This window comes from Mobula birostris, chromosome 13 (assembly GCF_030028105.1).
Source record: "Mobula birostris isolate sMobBir1 chromosome 13, sMobBir1.hap1, whole genome shotgun sequence".
In the NCBI taxonomy this organism is placed as follows: Eukaryota; Metazoa; Chordata; class Chondrichthyes; order Myliobatiformes; family Myliobatidae; genus Mobula; species Mobula birostris.
Genome location: NC_092382.1, coordinates 73,528,874 through 73,556,277, shown reverse-complemented (window position 1 = coordinate 73,556,277; position 27,404 = coordinate 73,528,874). Strand labels below are relative to the sequence as shown.

The 27,404-nt window shown below is 42.7% G+C and overlaps 1 protein-coding gene across 1 annotated transcript; it reads left to right on the top strand.

The window, feature by feature from the left end:
• Window positions 1–27,093, top strand: LOC140207999 (scavenger receptor cysteine-rich type 1 protein M130-like). Its single transcript, XM_072276532.1, has 5 exons — window positions 1–388; window positions 5,163–5,477; window positions 21,095–21,319; window positions 25,840–26,154; window positions 26,771–27,093. Exons 1-5 carry the CDS (start codon window positions 1–3, stop codon window positions 27,091–27,093), a joined length of 1,566 nt encoding a protein of 521 aa, XP_072132633.1.
• The last annotated feature ends 311 nt before the right edge of the window (window positions 27,094–27,404 follow it).

Genomic DNA, 27,404 nt, shown 5'->3' with positions numbered 1-27,404 from the left:
ATGCGCCGAGCACTAATGGCCTCCAGCTTAAACCGCTGTTTACCGTGGATCGTTATTTTCTGTTATTTTCCAGAAAGCGTGACGTTGAGGTTGGTGAATGGCGGCAGTCGATGCGACGGGAGATTGGAGATTCGGTACAAAGGAAACTGGGGGACTGTGAATGCTCGTTCTTGGGATATGCCGGACGCGAATGTGGTGTGTCGGCAGCTGGGCTGCGGCGCTGCACTGAGAGCCTATGATTATGCTAGGTATGGGGAAGGATCCGGACCTGTTTTCACGACGAATGTTGAGTGCGGTGGGAGCGAGGCCACTCTCCAGGAGTGTAAATCAGAGCCATGGGGTGACACCGGCTATTCACACAGTGAGGATGCTGGCGTTGTTTGTAAAGGTAAAAGTTAGGTTTTTACATCTGCGTTGCTGCGAGTTTGATGTCCTCCTGCATATCACTAATGCCAATAATCGAAAAGAACGCCCTCGGCGTCAAACTAAATCCAATTTGTGTCGGAATTATTTTCGTCATGTTGGAATTACTATTCGTGTTATCGTGACTTGTACTGATGTTAACCACTGTAAACATACTTGTCAGTCTGCACAACTACACGATCATATGACCAGGTCGAACAGCATCTGTGGTGGGAGAGATTCTCCATAAGACCATGAGACATCGGAGCAGAATTAGACAATTTGATCCAATGAGTCTGCTACGCTTTCAGTCACGCCTGATCATTTCCCCCTTCCTCAACTCCACTGCCCGGACTTCCCTCTGTAAATTTTCTTGCCGTGCCCATCAAGAGCTTATCAAGTTCTGTCTTAAATATCCCCAACGACTTGACTTTCAGCGCAGTCTTTCGTAATAAATTCACAAATTTACCTCCCTCTGGCAAAAAAAAAAGATCTCAGCATCTCTGTTCTATATGGACGTCCCTCTTTCGTGAGGCTGTTCTCTTCTGTCCAAGAATCCTCCTGCATGGGAAACATCCTTTTGACATGTTTTCTGACTAGGCTTTCAACATTCGAAATTTTCTCTGAGATCCCCTCCCCATCCTTCTAAATAACAGAGCGAACAGATCCGTGGTATTAAACCTTCTTCTGTGAGAATCCTTTCATTCGTGGACTCATCGTTGTAACTTCCTCTGAACCTTTCTTAATACCAGCGAATGTTTTTCTTAGAATGGGAGCACAAATCTGTTAACAATGCTCAAGGTGACGCCTCACCAGTAGCGTATAAATCCTCCGCATCATTTGTTTTCTAGTCGTCTGGAAATGAAGATGCTGGAGAAAAATAATGCGTTCGCCTTACTCACCACCGACTCAGCCTGCAAGTTAACCATTCCGGGTGTTTTGCACCAGGACTCCCAGGTCCCTTTGCAGTTCAGATTTTGTTCTGAATTTCTCCCCGTTTAGAAAATAGTCTGTACCTTTATATCTATTACCAAAGTTTATGATCGTACATTTTCCATCATTGTATTTCATTTGCCACTTTGTTTCCTATTCTCCCAACATGTCTACGTCCTTTTACAGCCTGCCAGTTTCCTCAACACTACCTGTCCTTACTCCAATCTTCATATCATCTGCACACCTGACAACAAAACCGTCTATTTTATCATCTAAACCATTGACATGCGGCATAAAAAGAAGCAAACCCGAAACCGAACCCTCCGAAACACCACTAGACTCTGGCAGCCAACTGAAATGACTTTTCCCACTCGCTGCTTCCTAGCAATCAGCCAATGATCTCACCGTTTTTCTGTAAGACCATGGCCTCTACCTTGTTAAGCAGCATCACGTGTGACACCTTGTGAAAGCTCTTCTGAGAATTTAAGTATACGACATCCTCTGCATCTCCTTTATCAATCCTACTTGTAATCTCTAAAAGGAATTTGTGCAGATTCGCTAGGCAATATTTTCCGTTATGGATTCCATGCTCAGTTTGGACTGCCGTGTCCTGTGTCACCAAATACTCCATTCCTTCATGGTTAGCGATTGCATCAAACATGTTTATAACCACTGAATTCACGCTAGCTGCTTCATAATTTCCTTTCTGCTGCCTTCCTTCTTCCTTAACAAATGGAGTGAGTTTTGAAATTTACCATTCATCTAGCAACATGCCAGAATCCAATGTTTTATGGAAGATTATTAATAATGCCTGTGCAATATCAACCGCTACCTCTTTCAGAACCCTAGGATGCTGTTCATCTGGACCGGATGACTTACGTACCTTTAGCTGTTTCAAATTTTTGAACACCATACTCCCTTGTAATAGTAACTGCACTCACTTTTCTTCCCTCACTCCCTGAAACACCTGACACACTTCTATTGTCTTCCACAGTGAAGATTGATGCAAGGACCTCTTTTAGTTCATCTGTCATCTCCTTGTCCCCCGTTATTATTTCTCCCGCCTCACCCGCCTCACTTTCTAGCGATCCTATATCCACTCTCATCCTGATTTTATTGTTTACATACTTGAGAAAGCTTTTACTATTGGCTTTGAACTTGCTTGCTAGCTTGCTTTCATCTTTTCACCATTTTTCTCCAAATGATTTTTGAGTTTCTCTCTGTAGATTTTTAAACGCTTCCCAATCCTCCAGCCTCCAGATAATTTCTGCGGCGTTGTTCACCGTTGCTTTTCCTTTAACTTTCACCTGCCTTCTCAGACACAGCTGTACTGTTCTGCCTGTTAAGTATTTCTTCGTTTTTTTCAAATACATCTAGTCTTCACATTCCTCACTTTTTTTGTCCCCAGAAACGCACGCCATTGCGGCCCTGCTCTCAACCCTGTCAGCAGCTCCTTCCAATTTACTTTGGTCAACTCCTTTCTCACGCTGGTGCAATACATTTACTCCACTAAAATATTTCTGCGTCAGATTTTACTTTTTTTCCTGTAGAATTTTAAGTTGAACTCAATCATATTGTGATTACTACATTTACCTCATACTCTCTGATCACCTCCGTTTCATTACAGAACACCCAATTCAGTATAGTTGATCCCCTTGTAGACTCAACGACAAACTGCTCGAAAAAGCCATCTCGCACCATTCAATAAACTCACTGCCTTGAGACTCATAACTAATCCGATTTCCCAGTCACCCTGCATGTTGAAGTATTCCATCATTAGAATACATTTGCCCTTTTGACACGCCTTTTCTATGTCCCACTGGTTCACATCTGAACTACTGTTGGGAGGCCTGTATATAACTGCAACTAGGGTCTTTTTCCTTGTAGTTCCTGAAATCAACAAACATGGATTCAACAACTTCCTTTTCTATGTCACGTTTCTAAAGATTTGATGTCATTCTTTTCCAGCCTACCCTGCCACCCTCTCTGCATATATTCCTATCGCTCCAATGCAACGTGTACCCTTAGACATTCAGCTGCCAACTACAGCTATCCTTCAGCCATGATTCGCTGATGGCCACAACATCATAGATGATCATCTGCAATGGTGTAGCAAGAACATCCACCATATTTCCTGTACCCCTTGCACTGTTAAAACAGTTTTAGTACTGTATTAGATCCCCTTTAATGATACTGCATCCCTAATTTTATCCTGTCATCTACACGACCTTCGTGACAATCTTACTGTACGCTATATTTGGTTTTATACCATCCGTCTTATTCTGAGCCCCTTCACTCTGGTTGTCACCCGCTGCCAACAGTTTAAACACTGCACAACCGCTCTAACAAACCCAACCGCGAGGATATGGGCACGCTTCGGGTTCAGGTGCAACCCGTCGCTTTGGTATAAGTCATATTTCTCCCAGCAGTGATCCCAGTGACCCAAGAACGTGAAGCCCGATCCCCTGCACTAGCGGCTCAGCCGTGCATTAACTTGTCGACGTCCAGACTGTACAGACTCGAACCAGAAATGCCTGGAATTTGATGATCAAAGTCAAACTCAATGTGAAGCAGATGATGATTGCTTTCTTATTTCGTCCACATTTCGTTTTCAGATGCTCCAAATTCCACAATTTGCAGCCATTGATTGTAGTGTCATTCAGCACCGCAACAGTTCTTTTCCCTTAACCTATACAAGAGAACCAACATGATAATCTGATCCAATTTGACCCACGGTGTCCCATATCTCTGCTAACATGTTCTTTCTTTATATCTGTCGAAGTGGATTTAAAGTTGCGTTTCTTTAACTGTTCCAACTACTTTCTCTCGCAGTTCCCTGGGACACCTGCCACCATGTGGTTAAAGAGGTTGGCCCTCAGTTGCTTTTGAGTATTTTTCCTCTCTCATGATACACCTATGCTTTCAATTATTGATCCATTTTCCTTACAAAAGCATTGTGCGCATCAAATAAACAAATAAATGATAATAAATAATGGTGACAGCATGAAATAAGGGAATAAGCAAGTAAATAAACAAGTAATCATATAGCTGCCGCGAAATGGGCAGATAGATAGACAGAGAGAAACATAGAAACGTAGAAAGCTTTCAGCACAATACAGGCGCTTCGACCCACAAAGTTGTGCCGAACATGTCCCAACCTTAGAAATTACTAGGCTTACCTATAGCCCTCATTTTTTCTAAACTCCATCTACCTGTCCAAAAGTCTCTTAAAAAACTCGTATCCGCCTCCGCCACCGCTGTTTCCGGCAGCCCATTGCACGCACTCACCACTCCCTGCGTAAAAAATGTGCCTCTGAAATCTCCTCTGTACCTACTCCCCAGCACCTTAAAACTGTGTCCTCTTGTGGCAACCATTTCTGTCCTGGAAAATAGCTTCTGACTGCCGACACGATCAATACCTCTCATCATCTTATACATCTCAATCAGGGCACCTCTCATCCTCTGTCGCTCCAAGGAGAAAAAGGCCGAGTTCACTCAAACTGTTTTCAGATATACTAACATACCAACGAATGTGTATATAAAATACTAATTTATCAATTTAACTCCTTATTTGTTTGTTTGTTTATTTAATTAATAAATATATATAGTATCTAAATAAACATATATGGAAATCAACAAACAATCGATGCTTCGGGCTGAGGCCATTCCTCGCCGTGAATAATCAATGTTCGTATTTTGGGTGCTTTGCTCCTCTCGATGGATGCTGACTGATGTGTAAAGATCCGTCAGCATTTTGTGTCTGTTGCTCAAAATTCCTAGCCCGCGCAAAAACTCTTGTGTTAACGTTCAATCTTTTTTTATTCCAGAAAGTTTGAAGGTAAGACTGGAAAAAGGAGGCAGTCCATGCGCCGGGAGAGTGGAAGTGAACTACAAGGGATACTGGAGACCTGTCTATGCTTCCAGCTGGGATTTGCAGGATGCAACTGTGGTGTGCAGAGAGCTGAGCTGCGGCGCCGCGCTGAAAGCCCCACACGAATATCACTTTGGAAAGGTTTTTGGCTCCGTTATAACGCGTAATGTTGAATGCATCGGGACCGAGGCTGCTCTGCGAGAATGTCAATCAGACGAATGGAATTTCTACACACACTCTGAACCCAACTATGCCGGCGTTATCTGCGCAGGTAAATTGAGCCCCATTTCTCTGAGTACACCCTGTCTTTATTGATCTGGCTGTCCTAGAATGAGAATAACACAAACTTACCGCTCGCTGCGAGAGATCTGGTACTAAATCTACCTGTTTAGGGATTACTACTGCCATGTTGAGATAGCATCCTGATTTCAAACATCTACATAAAAAATTTAAATATGCGACAGCCAGCACAGCCACCAGAACGATTGAACGGATCAAGCGACATCTGTGGGTAAGAAAATGCAGAATGTTGTCGTCAGGACTAGTATAGACCAAACTCGATATTTTAGCAACTTCTCTTGCACCACAGCTGTTGCTGGTTCCCCTGGGTTCCGCCTTATTTCGAAGTTGTCAGTAAACGTCAGCTAATTGCGAAGTATGAATAAAATGTGATGAGTCCTGTCGGAAGTAAGGGATTAGGAAACTGACCTAACATCTCTCAAGGATATACGGTGTATCGGAAAGATGGGATAGTAGGCAGAGCAGGTGGTGTGCTCCTGTGTATATGAAATAATATTAAATCATTAGAAATGGGTGATATGTGATCGGAAGGTGTAGCGTCTCTCTGGGGTGAGTTAAGAAATGACAAGTTTAAAATTAACCTACTGGCAGTTTCATAAAGACTTCCAAACAGTATCCAGAATGTGGATTACCAATTGCAGCAGGAGATAGAAAAGGCAGTGTCTGAAGGGTAATGGCATGAATTTGGTTGGGAACTTTAACGTGAAAGTGGAGTGGGAAAACCAGGTCAGTACCGGACCTCAAGAGAGAGAGAATGTGTTGAATGTCTAAAGGATAGCTTTTCAGAACAGCTCGTTGATGAGCGCACTGTGGGATCGGCTGTGCTGAATTGGGTGTTGCACAATGATCTGGAGGTGATAAGAGAGCTCATGGTTAACGGACCCTTTGGGAAAAGTGATCAGAATATGATGGAGTTCACTCTGCAATTTGATAAGGAGGAACTAAATCCCAATGTGTTGGCATTTGAGTGGAGTAAATGAAATTACAATGGCATGAGAAAGGACAGAACAAAGTGATTGGAAGGGGACACTAGCAGGAAGGACAGCAGAACAGAAATGGCTGGTGTTTCTGTGAAAAAATGAGAGAAGTACAAGACATATATATTGCCAAAAAAGAAGAAATTTCCGAATGGGAGAAGGACACTACCGTGGCGGACAAGTGAAGTGGGAGCCAAAGTAAAAACAAATGAGGTCAAAGCTACACGAAGATCAAGATTGCAGGAGGAAACAAAGATGGTCATAAGGAAAGAAAAGATGAATTATGGAAGGACGCTGGCGACCAATATCAAAAAAAAATACTAAAAGCGTTATAAGTTATAGAGAGTTGAGGGTAGATATTGAACGAATAGAACATGACGCTGGAAATATTCTGAAGGAATTAGTTGAAGAGATTGTGGAGCCTTTAACGATTATCTTTCAAGAATCGAAAGATTCTGGCATTGTACCGCATGAATGGAAAATTACAAATGTTACGTTACAATTTAACAAGGGTGGGTGGCAGCAGAAAGAAAATCAGAAACCAGTTAGCTGATATCAGTAGTTGGGAAGTTGTTGGAATCGATTGATACGGACGAGATTACGGAATACCTGGAGGCACATGACAAGATAGGCCAAAGCCAGCATGGTTTCCTGAAAGACAAAATCCTGCATGGCTAAATTATTGCAATTATTTGAGGAATTTACCAGCAGCGTAGACAAAGGAGATCTAGTAAAAATGGTGTACTTGGATTTTCAGAAGGCCTTTGACAAGGTGCCACACATGAGGCTGCTTCGGTAGATAAGAACCATCGAATTACATGGGAATTACTAACATGGGTGGAGCATTGGCTGTTCGGCAGAAAACAGATCTTATTCTGGCTGTCTGCCGATTACCAGTAGAGTTCCACGGGAGTCGGTGTTGGGACCGCCGCATTTTACGATGTATGTCAATGATATGGACTGTGGAATTAATGGACTTGTGGCTAAATTTGCCGATGATACAAAGATAGGTGGAAGAGCGTGTGGTGTTTAGAGACTTAGATAGTTTAGGAGAATGGGCAAATACGTGACAAGTGAAATACAACGTTGGAAAGTGCATGGGAAAGAAATAAACGGGCAGACTATTATTTAGATGTGGAGGGAATTCAAAATGCATAGATGCGAAGGGACTTGGGAGTCTTTGTACTGGTTACCATAAGGTTAACCTTCAGGCTGAGATGGTGCTGAAGACGGCAAATGCAATGTTGGCATTCGTTTCTAGAGGAAAAATATGTAAGAGCTCGGATGTGATGTTGAGGCTCTGTAAGGTAGTTGCAGACCACACGGTGTATTGTGTGCAGTCTTGGCCTCCTTATTTTAGAAAGCATGTACTGACATTGGAGAAGCTTCGGAGAAGATTCACGAGAATGATTCCAGGAATGGATGGACAGCCCGTGGGCTGTGCTCCCTGCAGTTCCAGAGAATGAGCGAAGTTCTTATAGAAACATTCGAAATGTTACAAGTCCTGGACAGATTAGATACGGCAAAGACGTTTCCCATGGACGGGAAGTCGTTGACAAGAGGGCACGAATTCAGAATGAAGGGCGACCTTTTCGAGCAGAGATACGGATACACTACTTTCGTCAGAGGGTGGCAAATCTGTGGAATTTGTTGCCCCGAGCGGCTGTGGAAACCAAGTCATTGAGTGCATTTAAGGCAGAGGTAAATAGGTTCTTGATTAGTCAGGACATCAGAGGGTTTGGGGGGAAGGCAGGGGAGTGGGGATGACTGTAAAAATTGGATCAGTCATGACTGAATGGTGGAGCGTTCTGGATGGACCGAATGGCTACTTCTGCTCTCATATCTTATGGTCTTATGGTCACACTCATGGCATTGTGAATGCCAATGTCCCTGCGGATTAGATTCCACATTCATTCCGTGAGGAAATATGAACATGATTTCAGACCATCGCTAATGCTTGGTATTATTACATAGAATCGTTTGCATTTTTAGTTATAACGAATTAACTTCGACCTCAGAACGTGCATGTACTACCCTTTACATTGATAACGCGGTCTGTGTGCTTCTGTGTTCTTTCCTATTTCGTTCATATTTTTGTTAACTGCAGCGTTGCATTTTAAGTATCAAATGCAAGCAAATGTTGCCGTTGTATAACTTCCATTGTCTCGCAGAACCAGTAATTGAACCTACAGTGTATGAAAACATTCTGGAACAAATAAGGTTAATGCAATTCCGAAATCACTGTTTCATATAAAATTATTCCCAGACATTGTCACACTTTAGAGGATCAAATGCTATCGAGACTGCAGGAAACTTGAATAAAATTAAACCGCTGGATGAACTGAACTAATCACCAGTCCTGTATAGAGAAAATATGAACATCCATTCCGGGACAATGTTGTAGATTGCCTGAACAGGAAACAGAGCAAGGGATTCAGAGTGAGTTCTCTACCTCAGATTCACTCCACCACTTCATCAATGCTGATCCATTTGTTCCATATATGTCATGATGTATATATAAAATATGACATGACATATGTGTGTGTGTGTGTTAAATAGCTAATTTAAATAAAGCGTGCAAAAACAGATAAAAAGAATAGTGGGGCCTTGATCATGGGTTCAAGGACCATTCAGAAATCGGACGGCAGATGGAAAGAAGCTGTTCACGAATCGATGAGCGAGTGCCTTCAGGCTTCCGCGCCCCCATCTTGATGTTACCGATGAGAATTGGCATGTCCTTGTTGGAGGGAGTCTCTTTAATGATTGAGACCGCCTCTTTGAGGCGCCGCTCCTTGACGGTGTCCTGGATATTACAGAGACCAGTTCTCATGATCGGACTGACAAAATTTACAACTTTTTGCAGCTTACGAGATCCTTGCAGTTGTCTCGCTGTAGCAGACGGCGAGAAGGACTTACTGGTTCGAAAGTTACTCAAATCAAGTCTTCATGACTGCGGTCAAGCAATTCTCTCTCCATCAAATCTCATGAAGCAAATTCGGTTTACACAGTAGCAATTTATACAACTGAGCCGTACTATGGTTTACATATTCGGGTTTAGCTGTGATTTCTCTGCGTTTGACGAGGAGAATCTGTTCTCATAAAATCCAGACAGCATACCTAGTATATATTAATATACCGCCCAGGGATAACTTTTTTAATCTGATTCTTCGATTTTGCTAACCTCTATTTAGATAAATTTAACAGTCCTTAACAATTAAATAACTTTTACTAAAACAGGTAATTGTATTGGCTTGCTGGGATTCAATCGTCTGGAACTATCTCTGACTTTTCTTAACGTCGTCAACTGACCGGAACACCGCAGGACAATACTTGCATTCACTAGGGAAACAAAAGATTGCTGGAAAGGCAGGGTCTGATTCTGCACAGTCTGCATAACGTTGTGATGCGGTAACCTTGTGTTTCTAATAAACTTGATTAATTGTTCAAGTGATTGCAAATATTCTTGATGGCAGAGCAGTACACATTAAAAACATTTTGCACAAGGATTCGCATAACGGGCTTTCGTAAAGATGAGGCACACGGGTTGCAAGGCAAGCTGAATAATTTTGAAATTACGCTGCACTGAAGGAGACAGAATCCAATGATTGAACAATGCTTGTCTTATTGTTAATCTGCGACCAATTTTGCATCCAAAGGGCGGTGAGTGAACTTCTGTTGTGTAAGATGTGTATCAATAACTAGGAAATAAATGCTTGTCGTATGATGATCAATTGTATAGATGAAACGAAATTGATAGATATCTAATATATAATACAACAGAATATAGCTTAAAAAGTGAATATTTTCATTAAACAGAACTTTATACGGCTGTGGATAATCCACACTTGTGATAGAAACATAGAAAATAGGTGCAGAAGTAGGCCATTCGGCCCTTCGAACCTGCACCGCCATTCAGTATGATCATGGCTGATCATCCAACTCAGAACCCTGTACCAGCTTTCCCTCCATACCCCCTGATCCCTTTAGCCACAAGGGCCATATCTAACTCCCTCTTAAATATAGCCAATGAACTGGCCTCAACTGTTTCCTGTGGCACAGATTCACCACTCTTTTTGTGAAGATTTTTTTCTTCATCTCGGTCCTAAAAGGCTTCCCCTTTATCGTCAAACTGTGACCCCTCGTTCTGGACTTCCCCAACATCGGGAACAATCTTCCTGCATCTAGCCTGTCCAATCCCTTTAGGATTTTATACGTTTCAATAAGATCCCCCTCCCCCTCAAACTTCTAAATTCCAACGAGTATAAGCCTAGCCGATCCAGTCTTCCATCTTATGAAAGTCCTGCCATCCCAGGAATCAATCTGGTGAACCTTCTTTGTACTCCCTCTATGGCAAGAATGTCTTTCCTCAGATTGGGGGACCAAAACTGCACACAATACTCCAGGTGTGGTCTCACCAAGGCCTTGTACAACTGCAGTAGTACCTCCCTGCTCCTGTACTCAAATCCTCTCGCTATAAATGCCAGCATACCATTCGCCTTTTTCACTGCCTGCTTTACCTGCATGCCCACTTCCAATAACTTGTGTATAATGACACACAGGTCTCGTTTCACCTCCCCTTTTCCTAATAGGCCACCATTCAGATAATAATCTGTTTTCCTTTTCTTGCCACCAAAGTGGATAACCTCATCTGCCATGAATTTGTCCACTAACCTCACCTATCCAAGTCACCCTGCATCCCCTTAGCATCCTCCTCACAGCTAACACTACCACCCAGCTTCGTGTCATCCGCAAACTTGGAGATGCTGCATTTAATTCCCTCATCTAAGTCATTAATATATATTGTAAACAACTGGGGTCCCAGCACTGAGCCCTGCGGTACCCCACTAGTCACCGCCGGCCATTCTGAAAAGGTCCCGTTTATTCCCACTCTTTGCTTCCAGTCTGCCAACCAATTCTCTATCCACATCAATACCTTACCCCCAATAACGTGTGCTTTAAGTTTGCACACTAATCTCCTGTGTGGGACATTGTCAAAAGCCTTTTGAAAGTCCAATAATACCACTTCCACTGGTTCTCTCCAATGCACTCTACTAGTTACCTCAGAAGATTCTATGTGATTAGTCAGCCATGATTTCCCTTTCACAAATCCGTGCTGACTTTGTCCGATGATTTCAACGCTTTCCAAATGTGCTGTTATCACATCTTTGATAACTGACTCTAGCATTTTCTGCACCACCGACGTTAGACTAACCGGTCTGTAATTTCCCAGTTTCTCTCTCCCTCCTTTTTTTAAAAAGCGGGGTTACATTAGCCACCCTGCAATCCTCAGGAACTAGTCCAGAATCTAAAGAGTTTTGAAAAATTATCACTATTTCATCCACTATTTCTTGGGCTACTTCCTTAAGCACTCTGGGATGCAGACCCTTTGGCGCTAGGGATTTATCCGCCTTTAATCCCTTCAATTTACCGACCACCACTTCCCTACTAACATGTATTTTCCTCAGTTCCTCCATCTCACTAGACCCTCTGTCGCCTATTATTTCCGGAAGATTATTTATGTCCCTCTGAGTGAAGACAGAACCAAAGTAGTTATTCAATTGGTCTGCCATGTCCTTGTTCCCCATAATCAGTTCACCTGTTTCTGTCTGTAGGGGACCTACATTTGTCTTAACCAGTCTTTTTCTTTTCACATACCTAAAAAAGCTTTTACAGTCAGTTTTTATGTCCCGTGGCAGTTTTCTCTCATAATCTCTTTTCCCTTTCCTTATTTAGTCCTTTGTCCTCCTCTGCTGGACTCTGAATTTCTCCCAGTCCTCAGGTGAGCCGCTTTTTCTGGCTAATTTGTATGCTTCTTCTTTGGAATTGATACTATCCTAAATTTCCCTTGTCAGCCACGGGTGCACTACCTTCCTTGATTTATTTTTTTGCCAAACTGAGATGAACAATTGTTGTAGTTCATCCATGTGATCTTTAAATGCTTGCCATTGCATATCCACCGTCAACCCTTTAAGTATCATTTGCCAGTCTATCTTAGCAAATTCATGTCTCATACCTTCAAAGTTACCCTTATTTAAGTTCAGAACCTTTGTTTCTGAATTAACGATGTCACTCTCCATCTTAATGAAGAATTCCACCATATTATGGTCATCCTTACCCAAGGGGCCTCTCACGACAAGATTGCTAATTAACCCTTCCTCATTGCTCAATATCCAGTCTAGAATTGTCTGCTCTCTAGTTGGTTCCTCGACATGTTGGTTCAGAAAACCATTGCGCATACATTCCAAGAAATCCTCTTCCTCAGCACCCTTACCAATTTGGTTCACCGAATCTATGTGTAGATTGAAGTCACCCATTATAACTGCTGTTCCTTTATTGCACGCATTTCTAATTTCCTGTTTAATGCCATCCCCAACCTCACTACTACTGTTACGTGCCCTGTACACAACTCCCACTAGTGTTGTCTGTCCCTTGGTGTTATGCAGCTCTAGCCATATCGATTCCACATCCTCCCGGCTAATGTGCTTCCTTTCTATTGCTTTGATCTTATCTCTAACCAGCAATGCTACCCCACCACCTTTTTTTTTTATGTCTACCCATCGGGAATATTGAGTATCCCTGAATGTTGAGCTCCCATGCTTGGTCACCCTGGAGCCATGTCTCTGTGATCCCAACTATATCATATTCATTAATAACAATCTGCACTTTTAATTCATCCACTTTGTTACTAATACTCTTTGCATTGACACACAAAGCCTTCAGCATTGCTTTTACAACTCTCTTCATCCCTCTCTCGCCCTCTGGTAAAAGTCCGCGAAAAGAGCGGCTTCCAGAATCACAAGACACAGCAACAATCTCTTATTGGCTAGCCACTGAATACCAACGTCCCGTTATCTCTAGTCATAACAAAGACGTTGCTGCTACAGAGAAGCCATTACCTTAACAGTGGAACATTACACAGACGCCATTACATAAGCCTTAGCTGTGAAACTGTACAGCTTGTTACATGTGCAATATTGGAAGTAGATTCTATGTGAAAGTTTGTATGAATTTCGTATAATGCGCTTTGGCGTTTTTCCACGAGCAGTCAGCTATCATGAAACTGAGGTTTTCGAAAAACTAAACAAGAGAATCGACGAGGCAACTCGGTAAATGTTTCCTCCATGAAATTTATGGAAGTTTGGTCCATAAAGTTAACTCACATGATATCACTGTTGTGGTAGCTATTTCAATAGTAAACTTTATTGTTGATAGGACACAGGGAGTCGTACTGTGATAGCACACAGAGAGTCATTGATAGGTTGCAGAAGTGGGCTGAGAAGTGGCAGATGGAGTTCAGCCCGGAGAAGTGTGAGGTGGTTGACTTTGGAAGCACAAACTCCAAGGCAGAGTACAAAGTAAATGGCAGGATACTTGGTAGTGTGGAGGAGTAGAGGGATCTCGGGGTACATGTCCACAGATCCCTGAAAGTTGCCTCACAGGTGGATAGGGTAGTTAAGAAAGCTTATGTGGTGTTAGCTTTCATAAGTCGAGGGATAGAGTTTAAGAGTCGAGATGTAATGATGCAGCTCTATAAAACTCTGGTTAGGCTACACTTGAAGTACTGTGTCCAGTGTCCATCTACAATCTGAGAGGGAGAAGGGAAACTTGGAAGTGTCAGTATTACAGTTGAACAAAGGGATCTATGCTGCTATGAGGGAGGAGCTGGCCAAAGTTCAATGGAACAATACCCTAGCAGGGATGACAGTGGAACAGCAGTGGCAAGTGTTTCTGGGAATAATGCAGAAGGTGCAGGATCAGTTCATTCCAAAGAGGAAGCAAGATCCTAAGGGGAGTAAGGGGAGGCCGTGGCTGACAAAGGAAGTAATGGACAGTATAAAAATAAAAGAGGAGAAGTATAACATAGCAAAGACAAGTGGGAAGCCAGAGGAATGGGAAACTTTTAAAGAGCAACAGAAGGTAACTAAAAAGGCAATACGCGGAGAAAAAAAAATGAGGTACGAAGGTAAGCTAGCCAAAAATATAAAGGAGGATAGTAAAAGCTTTTTTTTAGGTGTGCGAAAAGGAAAAAAAAAATAGTTAAGACCAAAATTGGGCCCTTGAAGACAGAAGCGAATGAATTTATTATGGGGAACAAGGAAATGGCAGACGAGTTGAACAGATACTTTGTATCTGTCTTCATCAGGGAAGATACAAACATTCTCCCAGATGTAATAGTGGCTAAAGGACCTAGGATAATGGATGAATTGAAGGGAATTTATATGAGACAGGAAATTGCGTTGGATAGGCTGTTGGGTCTGAAGGTTGATGAGTCCCCGGGACCTGATGGTCTGCATCCCAGGATATTTAAGGAGGTGTCTTTAGGAATCGTGGTCGCATTAGTAATCATTTTCTAATGTTCTATAGACTCAGCATCAGTTCCTGAGGATTGGAGGGTGGCTAATGGTGCCCTTCAAGAAGGGAGGAAGAGAGAAAACAGGGAATTATAGACCGGTTACCCTGATGTCGGTGATGGGAAAGATGCTGGAGTCAATTATAAAAGATGAAATTATGACACATCCGGATAGTAGTAACAGGAACGGTCTGAGTCGGCATGGATTTTCGAAGGGGAAATCGTGCTTGACTAATCTTCTGGAATTTTTTGAGGAGGTAACTATGAAAATGGACAAGGGAGAGCCAGTGGATGTAGTGTACTTGGACTTTCATAAAGCCTTTGATAAGGTCCCACATAGGAGATTAGTAGGCAAAATTATGGCACATGATATTGGGGGCAGAGTACTGACATGGATTGAAAATTGTCTGGCTGACAGAAAACAAAGAGTAGTGATTAACGGCACCCTTTCGGAATGGCAGGCGGTGACCAGTGGGGTACCACAGGGTTCAGTGCTGGGACCGCAGCTGTTTACAATATATATTAATGATTTAGATGAGGGAATTAAAAGTAACATTAGCAAATTAGCCGATGACGCAAAGCTGGGTGCCAGTGTGAAATGTGAGGAGGATGTTATGAGAATGCAGGGTGACTTGAACAAGCTGAGTGAGTGGGCAGATGCTTGGCAGATACAGTTTAATGCAGATAAATGTGAGGTTATCCACTTTGCTAGTAAGAACGGGAAGGCAGATTATTATCTAAATGGAGTCAAGTTAGGAAAAGGGGAAGTTAAACGAGATCTAGGTGTTCTTGTACATCAGTCACTGACAGAAAGCATGCAAGTACAGCAGGCAGTGAAGAAAGCTAATGGCATGCTGGCCTTCATATCAAGGGGAATTGAGTATAAGAGCAAAGAGGTCCTTCTGCAGCTGCACAGGGCCCTGGTGAGACCACACCTGGAGTATTGTGTGCAGTTTTGTTCTCCAAATTTGAGGAAGGTCATTTTTGTTATTGAGGGAGTGCAGCGTAGGTTCACAAGGTTAATTCCCGGGATGGCGGGACTGTCATATGTCGAAAGATTGGAGCGACTGAGATTGTATACGCTGGAATTTAGAAGGCTGAGAGGGGATCTTATTGAAACATAAGATTATTAAGGGACTGGACACGGTGGATGCAGGAAACATGCTCCCGCTGATGGGTGAGTCCAAAACCAAAGGCCACAGTTTAAGAAGAAGGGGTAGGCCATTTAGAACGGAGTTGAGAAAAAAAAAAAACTTTTTTCACCCAGAGAGTGGTGGGTATACGGAATGCTCTGTCCCAGAAGGCTGTGGAGGCCAAGTCTCTGGATGCTTTCAGGAAAGAGATGGATAGAGCTCTTAAAGATAGCGGTCAAAGGTTATGGGGATAAGGTAGGCACTGGATACTGATTGTGGTTGATCAGCCATGATCACAGTGAATGGCGGTGCTGGGTCGAAGGACCGCATGGCCTACTCCTGCACCTGTTGTCTATTGTCTATTGTCTATTGTCAGTTCTGGTCACCTCACTATAGGAAGGATGTGGAAACATTGGAAAGGGTACAGAGAAGATTTACGAGGACGCTGCCTGGTTTAGAGAGTATGGATTCTGATCAGAGATTAAATGGGCTAGGCCTTTTCTCTTTGGAGCGAAGGAGGATGAGAGGAGACATGATAGAGGTATACAAGATATTAAGAGGAATAGCTAGAGTGGATAGCCAGCGCCTCTTCCCCAGGGCACCACTGCTCAATACAAGAGGACATGACTTTTAGGTAAGGGGTGGGAAGTTCAAGGGGGATATTAGAGGAAGGTTGTTTACTCAGAGAGTGGTTGGTGTGTGGAATGCGCTGCCTGAGTCAGTGGTGGAGGCAGATACACTAGTGAAATTTGAGAGATTACTGGACAGGTATATGGAGGAATTTAAGGTGGGCGGGGGGTGTATATGGGAGGCGGGGTTTGATTGTCGGCACAACCCTGTGGGCTAAAGGGCCTGTAATGTGCTGTACTATTCTATGAAACTGAGATTTTAGTAAAGCTAAACAAGAGAATTGACGAGGCAATGCGGTAAATGTTTCCTCCATGAAATTTATGGAATTTATGGAAGTTTGGTCCACGAAATTAACTCACATGGTTTTGCTGTTCAGGTAGCTATTTCAATACTAAACTTTATTGTTGATAGGACACAGGGAGTCATAATGAGGTATTGTTTTTTTTTTTTTCTTTCAGTTGTCCGACCGAGGAAAATCATTTTCCTTTCTTCTGTCGTATCGGTTGAAGAATTGTGTTGAATCCAAATATAATGATTAATAGGTCTGTCGATGACATTCAAATTACTGATACATTGGTTTGTTAAGAATATTGCCCGCAGTTACAGCTAGAATTAGATCAAATGGTAATGTGCGGAAAGGAATGCCTTTAAGAATTTAACTCAGATGCAGTGTTATATTTTACGAAATTAGAAGAGATCCGAACAGAAAGAATTATTATATAGATCTTGAGGTCTTTTGCTGAACATAGAGAGCCCGGGGTGAGTACTTTGCTTACCGGCAATGGTATGCCAATTAAAATTGGTAGAGTATATTTGCATCATTGGCCATGGATTCCAGCGTGATTCTGTTGAGCTAAGGCTGTACGCAATCTTCATGCCAATGTGCATTTAACATTTTATGCAATTATAATCGACGTGATATGTGAATGTCAATATTAATTTTGACAGGGTGTAGAAAAGCGTCGGAATGATATTGCACGGACAGCTGGAGATCTGTGAACAATAGATAAAACTATTTTTCACTAAAGCAAACTGAGATGTTACCATATAGCGCATATAAAAATAATGACTCGTTGCATAGACAAGAAGTTCGGCAGCGGGTGGATTGTCTGTCTGGAAAGCAGCGCCTTTCTGCTGCCGAATCTGCTCGGGAGGAACGACGCAACAACCTTTTAAAATCCCAAGTCAGTGAGTTGTTTGTTATGACCCCCTCACACTGTGAAACGGGGACATCTCTTGTTCCCTTATTATGGAGAGAGCGAGCCTGTGATCTGACACATTATCGGGTGCACGTCGTTTTTGGGATACTGTAAGTCTGGGTCTTAATTGATACTTCACTGCACGCTTGACTGGTCGGCAGAGGTTGCTGATGTTTTTTTTTCTGGTGGGTGGGGGCTATCGCTGCGTTGCAGCAGCTTGTGCGTGGGAGGGGGAGCTGGATGCGTTTCGGAATTCGAACGTTTTAACTGCTACTCATACTTTGGGGCACTCCTTTGTTTTTGCCGATGTTTACGAAGAAAACAAATAATTTCATGATGTATAGTGTTGACATTTCTGTGACATTTGAACTTACCCATTAAGATAACGGAAATGTAAAGACTCCAACAGAAACGCTGCAGGAACTAAGCACATGGTCTGTGCGTCCATGCAAATGAGTCAACGATTCGGCGAGCCCTTCAGGGAAGAGTATGGAAAGGGACAGTCACCTGAATGGAAAGATGGGAGGTGGTGAGGAAACACAGCTAGAAGTTGATAGGTGAGAGCAAGTGGGTGGGAAAACTATAGAGACGCATAGAAGGAATCTGACACGATAGCGTGGCGTCACTTCAGAGAAATTGAAGTTCACGGGGTCAATATCACAAATGACCTGACTTGGTCCAACCAAGCAGATTCCACTGCCAAGAAGGGTCACCAGCGCCTTTACTTCCTGAGAAAGCAAAAGAAATTTGACCTGTCCCCTAAAACCCTCACTAATTTTTATAGATGACCGTAGAAAGCATTCTTCTAGGGTGCATCACAACCTGGTATGGAAGTTGTCCTGTCCAAGACCGAAAGAAGCTGCAGAAGATCGTGAACACGGTGCAGCACATCACACAAACCAATCTTCTGTCCTTGGACTCACTTTACACAGCACGCTGTTGGAGCAGTGCTGCCAGGATAATCAAGGACACGACCCACCCAGCCAACAGATTTTTCGTCCCTCTTCCCTCCGGGAGAAGGCTCAGGGGCTTGAAGACTCGTACGGCCAGATTTGGGAACAGCTTCTTTCCAACTGTGATAAGACTGCTGAACGGATCCTGACCCGGATCTGGGCCGTACCCTCCAAATATCCGGACCTGCCTCTCGGTTTTTCTGCACTACCTTACTTCCCATTTTCTATTTATTATCTATAATTTATTATTTTATTATATTTACTATCGATTTGTACTCCAGGGAGCGTGAAGGGCAGAAACAAATATCGTTGTGATGATTGTACGCTCTGGTATCAATTGTTTGGCGAAAATAAAATAAAGAAAGAGGAGGGACAGCAAGGAACGCGCTAGGTAGGTGAGAAGCCATAAGAGGCTAGAATGGGGAACTGAAGACGAGGGGAGGGGAAGCGACTTCTTTTAACTCCAAGGAGAAATCCATATTTATGCCTTCGGCATAACATCTACAAGACCGGCAGACAAGGTTTTGTTACTTCACCCGGAATGCGTCCACATTGTGGCACAAGTGGACTGGCATGTTGCAATGGGAGTTGGAATTAAATTGTTGGCCTGTCGGGAAGTTCTGTTGTGAGAGTGAAAAATGAGCTGCACATTGACGAGGTCTCACTGATGTAGCGGAGGCAGCAGAGAAACAACAGTTACAATAGACGACCATAGCATTTCCTAGGTGAAATGTTACCTTATCTGGAAGAACTCGTTGCAGCCTTTAATGGAGGGGAGGAAGGAGGTGAATGAACAAGTGCAGAATTTTGGCTGCTTGCAGGGATAAATGCCCAGAGAAAGATTAGAGGAGAGGGATAACTGGTGAAGGGAGCTACGGACGGGGCGATGTCTGTGGAAAGAGCCGTGTGCCTACTTAGAATGGGAGGCATAAAAATTAATTTAGTGCTAGGGAACCTTTAGAGATGGAAGATGATATCTGTAATCTGTCAAGTAGGGTGCCGTGCACAATCCTTATTTGATGGAGACAGACGTGAGAGAGCGGAGGAACATCTGGGGAAAATTCTGAAATGTCTTATTCGCTGCCGCTGCTACTGTGTGATCCAGAATCTCCGGAGGGGAAGGCCCCGAGTCATCGGCTTTGCTTATTGCTCGGCGGCCGGGACGGGGTCCAAGCTCTGCGCAAAGACGGTGCTCGGTGCTCGGCGTCGAAGGGCTGGTCGGAGTCTCGAAGTTTTCGGATAGACTCAGAGTCGGCTGTCGTCAGGTGCTTCCAATGCGCCGACAGTTGTCGGTACCTGTAGGTTTCTGGCAGGGAGAGTTTCTCCCTTTTTCCGCCTGCTATCGGGGACTATCGGGAGTCAATAGAAACTTTGAGACTTCTTTCACCGTTCCCATGGTCTGCGCTTTATCAAAATATGGTATTGCTTTGCACTGCTGTAACTACATGTTATAATTATGTGGTCTTGTTAGTGTTAGTCTTTGTTTTTTCCTGTTTTTTTTGTGATATCACTCTGGAGGAACATTGTATCATTTCTTAATACATGCATGCATTTCCAAATGACAATAAACGAAGACAGAGTGTCCTCATAATCTAATACAATAATCTAATCTAATCGAATGCAGTCAGTCTTGACTAAACTTAATTACCGTGTTTGCATTCATCACCTTTTTAGAATTCTAAATAAGAAATATTGAAAGTGGACTGCTATTTTTAGCCATGGTCTCTTCGTCGAAAATCTTGACTTAATTTCATCAGATTTATTTCATGTTTGAAGTATTTGTCTTCTATATAGAATGATTACATCATTTTTTTTTCTATACACGTTTTTCAGTGAATACTTGGCTTCACCATGGAGTGACGATGGGGAAGTAAAAGTATTTCTTTTATAAATCTTTTTCCTGGTATTCCCTTTGAGAAAAATTGAATGATGCTTTTGGAATTTCGATGCAAACGTCACCGTATCTGGAATTAAAGATGATAATGATGATGATGATGATAATAATAATAACAATGTTCTTACTTTTTCCCCTGAATTATTATAATATTTTCATGCCTTTGGTATCATACCATCAGAAAGATAATATAATTTCCTCTGGTTAAAAGAGGATATAAAAATAATAGGAATAAACGTGTTAAGAATCTATTATCTGGCCTTAATTAACCAGCAAAGAGAGAAAGTAATTTTGATACTCAGTTCCGATATCCCATTATGAAATTTGGACGTGGAAAACAATGTCATCTGTTTGAGAACCAATTGGGACTTTATATACAATGAAAGCAAGAGGAGTTCGCTGCATATTGCTCAAATGTTCTTTTTGCTAACTGTGCTTCATATCTTCCTCAGACCACCGAGTTCCAAGATTGGTGTCCGGAAATGATGACTGCTCTGGAAGACTGGAAGTGCAGCTTGGAGAAACCTGGAACACGGTGTGTGATCTGCACTGGGATATGGATGATGCCAGCGTGGTGTGCCGACAGCTTCAATGCGGAGTCGCTGTTGCTGTGCGGGGAGGAGCTTATTTTGGAGAAGGAACAGGACATATATGGACTAATGCCTCTGAATGTCAGGGTAATGAGTCGAGGCTGTGGGACTGTCCATTTTCTTCAGGAGCTCATCGTTGCACCCATGAGAATGATGTCAGTGTGATCTGCTCTGGTGAGTACCTAGGATCCAGGTATTTGTTATCGACATTTTTCCCATTAACGATTTGCAAATTGCATCAGCAGAGTACGTTTCCATATGATTTTCATCTGACATTGACGGACAAATTAAGAGGGTGATATTGCTGGAAGAATAAAATAACGATTGACTTCAATTTGGGTTTCGACGAAAGGAATTAACATATTTGAAGATTTCAATAAGTTGAAACAAATATCACCAACAAAAGCGTAGCATGCAGCGTTATTATAAATTAAACAATCATTATTGCAGTAGAAAATATATAAAAAATGAAAAATGGTGTTTGCTTGAGAAATTGAGTGCGAAGTACATGCCGGAAATTTTCTCAGCACTCCTTTCAAATTATATCATACACTTTAACGTGAAAATTAATAATTCGAAGAAATTTAATGATACTGAATTTTGTCATGTGCCTAAATACAGACATAAAACTGATTAAACGTTAAAATGCTCAGCAGGCTTTGTAGCTATATAATGGCTATCTCTATTAACAAAAAGCAATCAAATATTGTTTATTTCCGTACTGATACTTTGATGGATTATTGAATATTGCCCGAAACATTTCTCCTTTCTTCTTTAAGGAAACACACAGATGAATTGGTGCGGAACTGTAGATGAATACAAACCATTGTTTTTGCAGCACAACTTCCAAGCATGCATTTGCACCAGTATAGAATATACATGATTATAGCGAGATAACTTGTTGCAATAGCGTCGGAATTTACTGCTACAAATTTAGCCATAACGATTGTAAAAATGACAAAAACCCCCGCAGATGAGTAAATAAAATATCAACTATATAGCTGTTAGTTGAACGACAGATGGCTTGTGAATTCCCCATAGTTTATAATCATCAGTGTACACTTTGTTGGCCCTAACGTGAATAACAGCTTGAAAGTTGCTTATGAACTTAAGAAATGAGTCGTCAGTGAAGGAGACAAACAGAATTTAAAGAATTGAAAATACACTTGGACTAAGATGTTAATTGTCCTGTGCTGTCACCAGTGGGATCATCAGTTGATCTGCCACCTGTCTTCCGGAGTTTCGGCCCGCTTATGATCAAGACTCCCTCGAGGTGGTGGGCCAGCAGTGCTAAAGCACCACCTCCCACTGGTGAACTTAAAAACTTGGCAAACAACAGGAACTCTGCAGATGCTGGAAATTCAAGCAACACACATCAAAGTTGCTGGTGGACGCAGCAGGCCAGGCAGCATATCTAGGAAGAGGTACAGTCGACGTTTCAGGCCGAGACCCTTCGTCAGGACTAACTGAAGGTAGAGTTAGTAAGAGATTTGAAAGTGGGAGGGGGAGGGGGCGATCCAAAATGATAGGAGAAGACAGGAGGGGGAGGGATGGAGCCAAGAGCTGGACAGGTGATTGGCAAAGAGGATACGAGAGGATTATACACACATTCTTTCTCTCACTCTCCTTTTTCTCCTCTGTCCCTCTGGCTATACCCCTTGCCCATTCTCTGGGTCCACCCCCACCACCTTGTCTTTCTTCCCGGACCTCCTGTCCCATGATCCTCTCGTATCCCCTTTGCCAATCACCTGTCCAACTCTTGGCTCCATCCCTCCCTCTCCTGTCTTCTCCCATCATTTTGGATAACCCCCTCCCCCTCCCACTTTCAAATCTCTTACTAACTCTTCCTTCAGTTAGTCCTGACGAAGGGTCTCGGCCTGAAACGTCGACTGTACCTCTTCCTAGTGATGCTGCCTGGCCTGCTGCGTTTACCAGCAACTTTGATGTGTGTTGCTTAAAAACTTGGCATCTGCCTCTATCAGAGTTGTTCCATCCAACAGATAGTCTACTCTTCGGGTGCCTATGTAACTTACTGAAGGGTTTGCAAAAGATGTATAACATATAACCATATAACCATACAACAATTACAGAAGGGAAACAGGCCAGCTCGGCCCTTCTAGTCCGTGCCAAACTCTTACTCTCACCTAGTCCCACCGACCTGCACTCAGCCCGTAACCCTCCATTCCTTTCCTGTCCATATAGCTGTCCAATTTAACTTTAAATGACATCATCGAATCTGCCTCAACCACTTCTGCTGGAAGCTCGTTCCAAACAGCTAGCACTCTCTGAGTAAAGAAGTTCCCCCTCATGTTGCACCTAAACTTTTGTCCTTTAACTCTCAACTCATGTCCTCTTGTTAGAATCTCCCCCACTCTCAATGGAAAAAAGCCTATCAACGTCAACTCTATCTATCCCTCTCATAATTTTAAATACCTCTCCCAAGTCCCTCTCAACTTTCTACGTTCCAAAGAATAAAAACCGACTGGAATAGATACGTTGTCCGACTGTCTGCCCCTCTGGACGTATTTGGTCCACACACATGCTGATCCTGTCTCTGCTGCCTCAGCTACAGCCCTGCTGGTTGCCTTGATCTCTCTTCTAGTAAAGCTGAGATCACGCAGCCACTTCTGGAAAGTGAACGCAATAAAGCCACTACAACCTACTTCGAATGGATAGCATGAGACCTTCCCCCGTCTATCGCTGCACTCTGACATTAATTCTGCATACTTGGTTAACTTGTGCTCATGGGCTTCATCGATGTTGTTTTCACAGGGGGCTGTGAGTTCACCAATAACCACTTCTCCACTGGTGTCCGACCATGCGATTATATCTGGGCGCAATGTGGTGAAAGCTATTTGCCTCGGGAAATTGCCTTTCCCATCCAGGTCGGCATTGACACACCAGTCATTGGCTGAATAAAGTATGCTTGATCGTGGGCCTGCGCTGTACACCCTTGACTTGGAGCCTTCTTTCACAAATGATATGCGGTGTTCTGTGCAGCATGGGGCATGAGATAAGTTGTGCTGCAGTACTCTCTGCTCAACTGCTTCTGCTGCAACTTTGAGAACGGTGTTATGTCTCGAAGTGTACATGACGCAGGAAAGATTGACTCTGCATGCAATCAAGATACTTTGAAGTGTTCCCTTTTCGCCGCAAGCAGCACATCTGTCTGTCTTATCTTCATACCAGGTGCTGAGGTTGGCAGGTGTTGGGAGCAGATCGTACGCTGCTCTGCACAGAACAGAAATGCGGAGCAGTTCCATCTGCCACAGAACATTCCAAGATAGATGTCGTTGTTCAACACTTTCCCATCAGGTCCAAGCCCCCTGTTTGGCCAGGCCAGGGGTTTTAGCTAACCTCTTCTCCTCTTCTACCTCTGGTATTTCTTGTGTTACAAGCTCACGGCGCTCCTCACCTGTAGAGGACAACCACCATTTGTGGGCTGTCCAGCCAATTCCCTGGCGGCCTAGCTGGGTAGCCCCAACCACCTCCTTGTCCTTCAGTCTAGACTCTGCCTCATCAATTGCTGCATGGGCTGACAACTTCCTGCCTGATCTCACAACCGGCTGGGTGTTGTTGATGACAGGGTCTTTTGAGTCTCGAGGCATCATGAATATCTTATCTTGGATACCTTGAACTCTTCAACAAGGGATTACACTGGGATGGTAAGCTTTGTCTGGCTACTATGGATTGCAGAATTGGTGAGGTTGCTCGGTACGCTAAGCCACTTCTTCACATACTTGCTGATCTTCCATTCCATTGCATAACGATTGTAAACATGATAAAAACCTCAACAGAAGAATAAATAAAACATCAACTATATAGCTGCTAGTTCAACGACAGATGCCTTGTGAATTCCCCGTAATTTATAATCATCAGCGGACATTTTTGGGGGGCCTAACGTGAATGACAACTTGAAAGTTGCTTATTAACCTAAGAAATGAGTCGTCAGTGAAAGAAACAAACATGAAAATAGATAATGGAAAAGTGCAAAGAAAATAAACATCCCAAGCAAAGACTAACATCAATTTAATCGCCAATAACGAAACAGAAAATCGAAAATGCCCCGTCTGAGTGCACACTATCTGATTGCAGGAAGTATCCTCAAATATGACATGTAAATAGATAGATAGATAAATATGATGCATATGCATATCGTCCACTGAGTGGGCAAGAACAGCATGGGTGGAATATGGTGCTGGTATTTTCAACTTCGACAAAATGTAACATTTAGAGTGATGGGCATGAAACTGTGAACGATCAACAAAATCAGGTGTACTGTATAGAAATCAGGTAAGGAAACACTTTTTCACCTGCTCGGCCCAATGTTTGAAACAATAGCACTGATTTTGTTATAAACCTACAAAAACGCGAGGTTCCTGTCGTGGCGTATGCAGATTATTCACAACACTTAAAAATGAATTGGGAAAAAAAATGATTGTGTGTCAATCAGTTAAAAAAAATACGCCGGTCTGCATTGTGCCATACTCTTACTTTCGCGAAGCTCTGCCGAGCAGATGCTCTGGATAGTGGTCCGATCCTGTGCAAGTTCTTTTAATTAGTTTATGTTGAGATTAATTAACTGAATTCAATTATTAATACAACAGGGAATTCTGTAGCACGACTCGTTGATGGGGACAGCAGATGTTCTGGCCGGGTGGAAATTCAGCACGGGAACCAGTGGGGAACACTTTGTGATGAGTACTTCAGCTTGGAAGATGCTGCCGTGGTCTGTGAACAGCTGCAGTGTGGTGCAGTAAAGGAAACTCCCAGAGATGCATACTTTGGCACAGGAAACGGGCCAGTGTGGAAAGATAACTACATTTGTTTGGGCAATGAGTCCCGACTAGCTGATTGCCAAGTCTCAGCGTGGAGTCAGATCAGCTGTTCGCATGGAAATGACGCCAGCCTGATCTGCACCGGTGAGTTGTTGAAACATTAGTCTGAATGAAACCTTTCTTTGGTCGTAGAGATATCCATAACAGAGACAAAAAAAAAAGAAGAAAAAAGAAACAATCGAATGTATCCAAAGTTTTCTGGCAAAACTATGTCACGAATCTAAATTTTTGTGGCAACAGTCTGCGTTTGCAACTTGGACTGTTTTATTTTGGATACACAGACATTGAGTACACAGTGAATAAAACTAAAATTTGAGGAGAAATTATTGGAAAGTGCAGAGAATTATGTCAATTGGTGTTTCAAGATAGTAATTTTTGTACCATTTTAAAATCTGCAAAAATAAAGATGTAATATTTGCAGGTGATTTAAGTCATATTATAAGCTGTTGAAAAAGAAAAACTAATTATAATAAAAATTTAAATGGCTCTCTTTATGTTCGGCGAGTAAGAATAATGCCTGGGACCGCTACTTGTGTGTCTTCTTTATCCTGCGGAGGGAGAAGAGATGTTAAATGGCTTCTGGGGAGATTGCCTTGCAAGAAATCAGTGTATAAACTAATATTTACCGCTAATAGCTGAAAGTATCTGGAGTACATTGGTTAATTATTAACTGTTTTACACAATCTCATCCACATTGTAGATGAAATGTGGTCTCTGCGGCTGACCGAAGAGGGAAGCCGCTGCGACGGCCAGGTGGAGGTTTATGATAATGGCAGATGGAGCAGAATACAGGATAAATGTTGGACTATCAATGAAGCCAATGTTGTCTGTAAGCAACTGCGTTGCGGTGTGGCCACATCCTCCTACATCGCCTCGGGGTATAGAGGGAAAGAAGGGCCCGTGTGGGTGACCGACCTTCAGTGTGAAGGAAACGAATCTCATATCCAAAACTGCAGTGCATCCATATTCAATCGGTCTTCCTCTGACATCCTCGGCGTTGGCGTCCTGTGTTCAGGTGAATAGCATGGAAAAGTGTAAATTGTAATTTTTAATATCGTGTGGCTATGAATTATTTAGAGAGATAAATTTAGAAATACTGAGACTTGCAGGTAGTTATATCTCCACTTGTCTCATCAAATCGGCGTTGACAATCATATCTCCCCTTGCAGGGTTTCCAATTTATATACCCTCCCATAGCTCCTACGGTAGCTCCGCTCCTAAAATGTACAAGCGAATTTATTGTAATCAATTAACCTACTAGCTAGTACAAGGTGGGAAGGTGCATAGAAAACTGAACACGATGGATAAAAACGCATTTATCTGAGCAAAATGTG

Bases quoted from the DNA above. Each gene is read 5' to 3' on its own strand.
- LOC140207999 (XM_072276532.1), top strand. From the start codon at position 1: ATGCGCCGAGCACTAATGGCCTCCAGCTTAAACCGCTGTTTACCGTGG. The intron at 5,478-21,094 runs GTAAATTGAGCC...TATCTTCCTCAG, and splicing joins TGCCGGCGTTATCTGCGCAG to ACCACCGAGTTCCAAGATTG. The intron at 21,320-25,839 runs GTAATGAGTCGA...TTAATACAACAG, and splicing joins TAATGCCTCTGAATGTCAGG to GGAATTCTGTAGCACGACTC.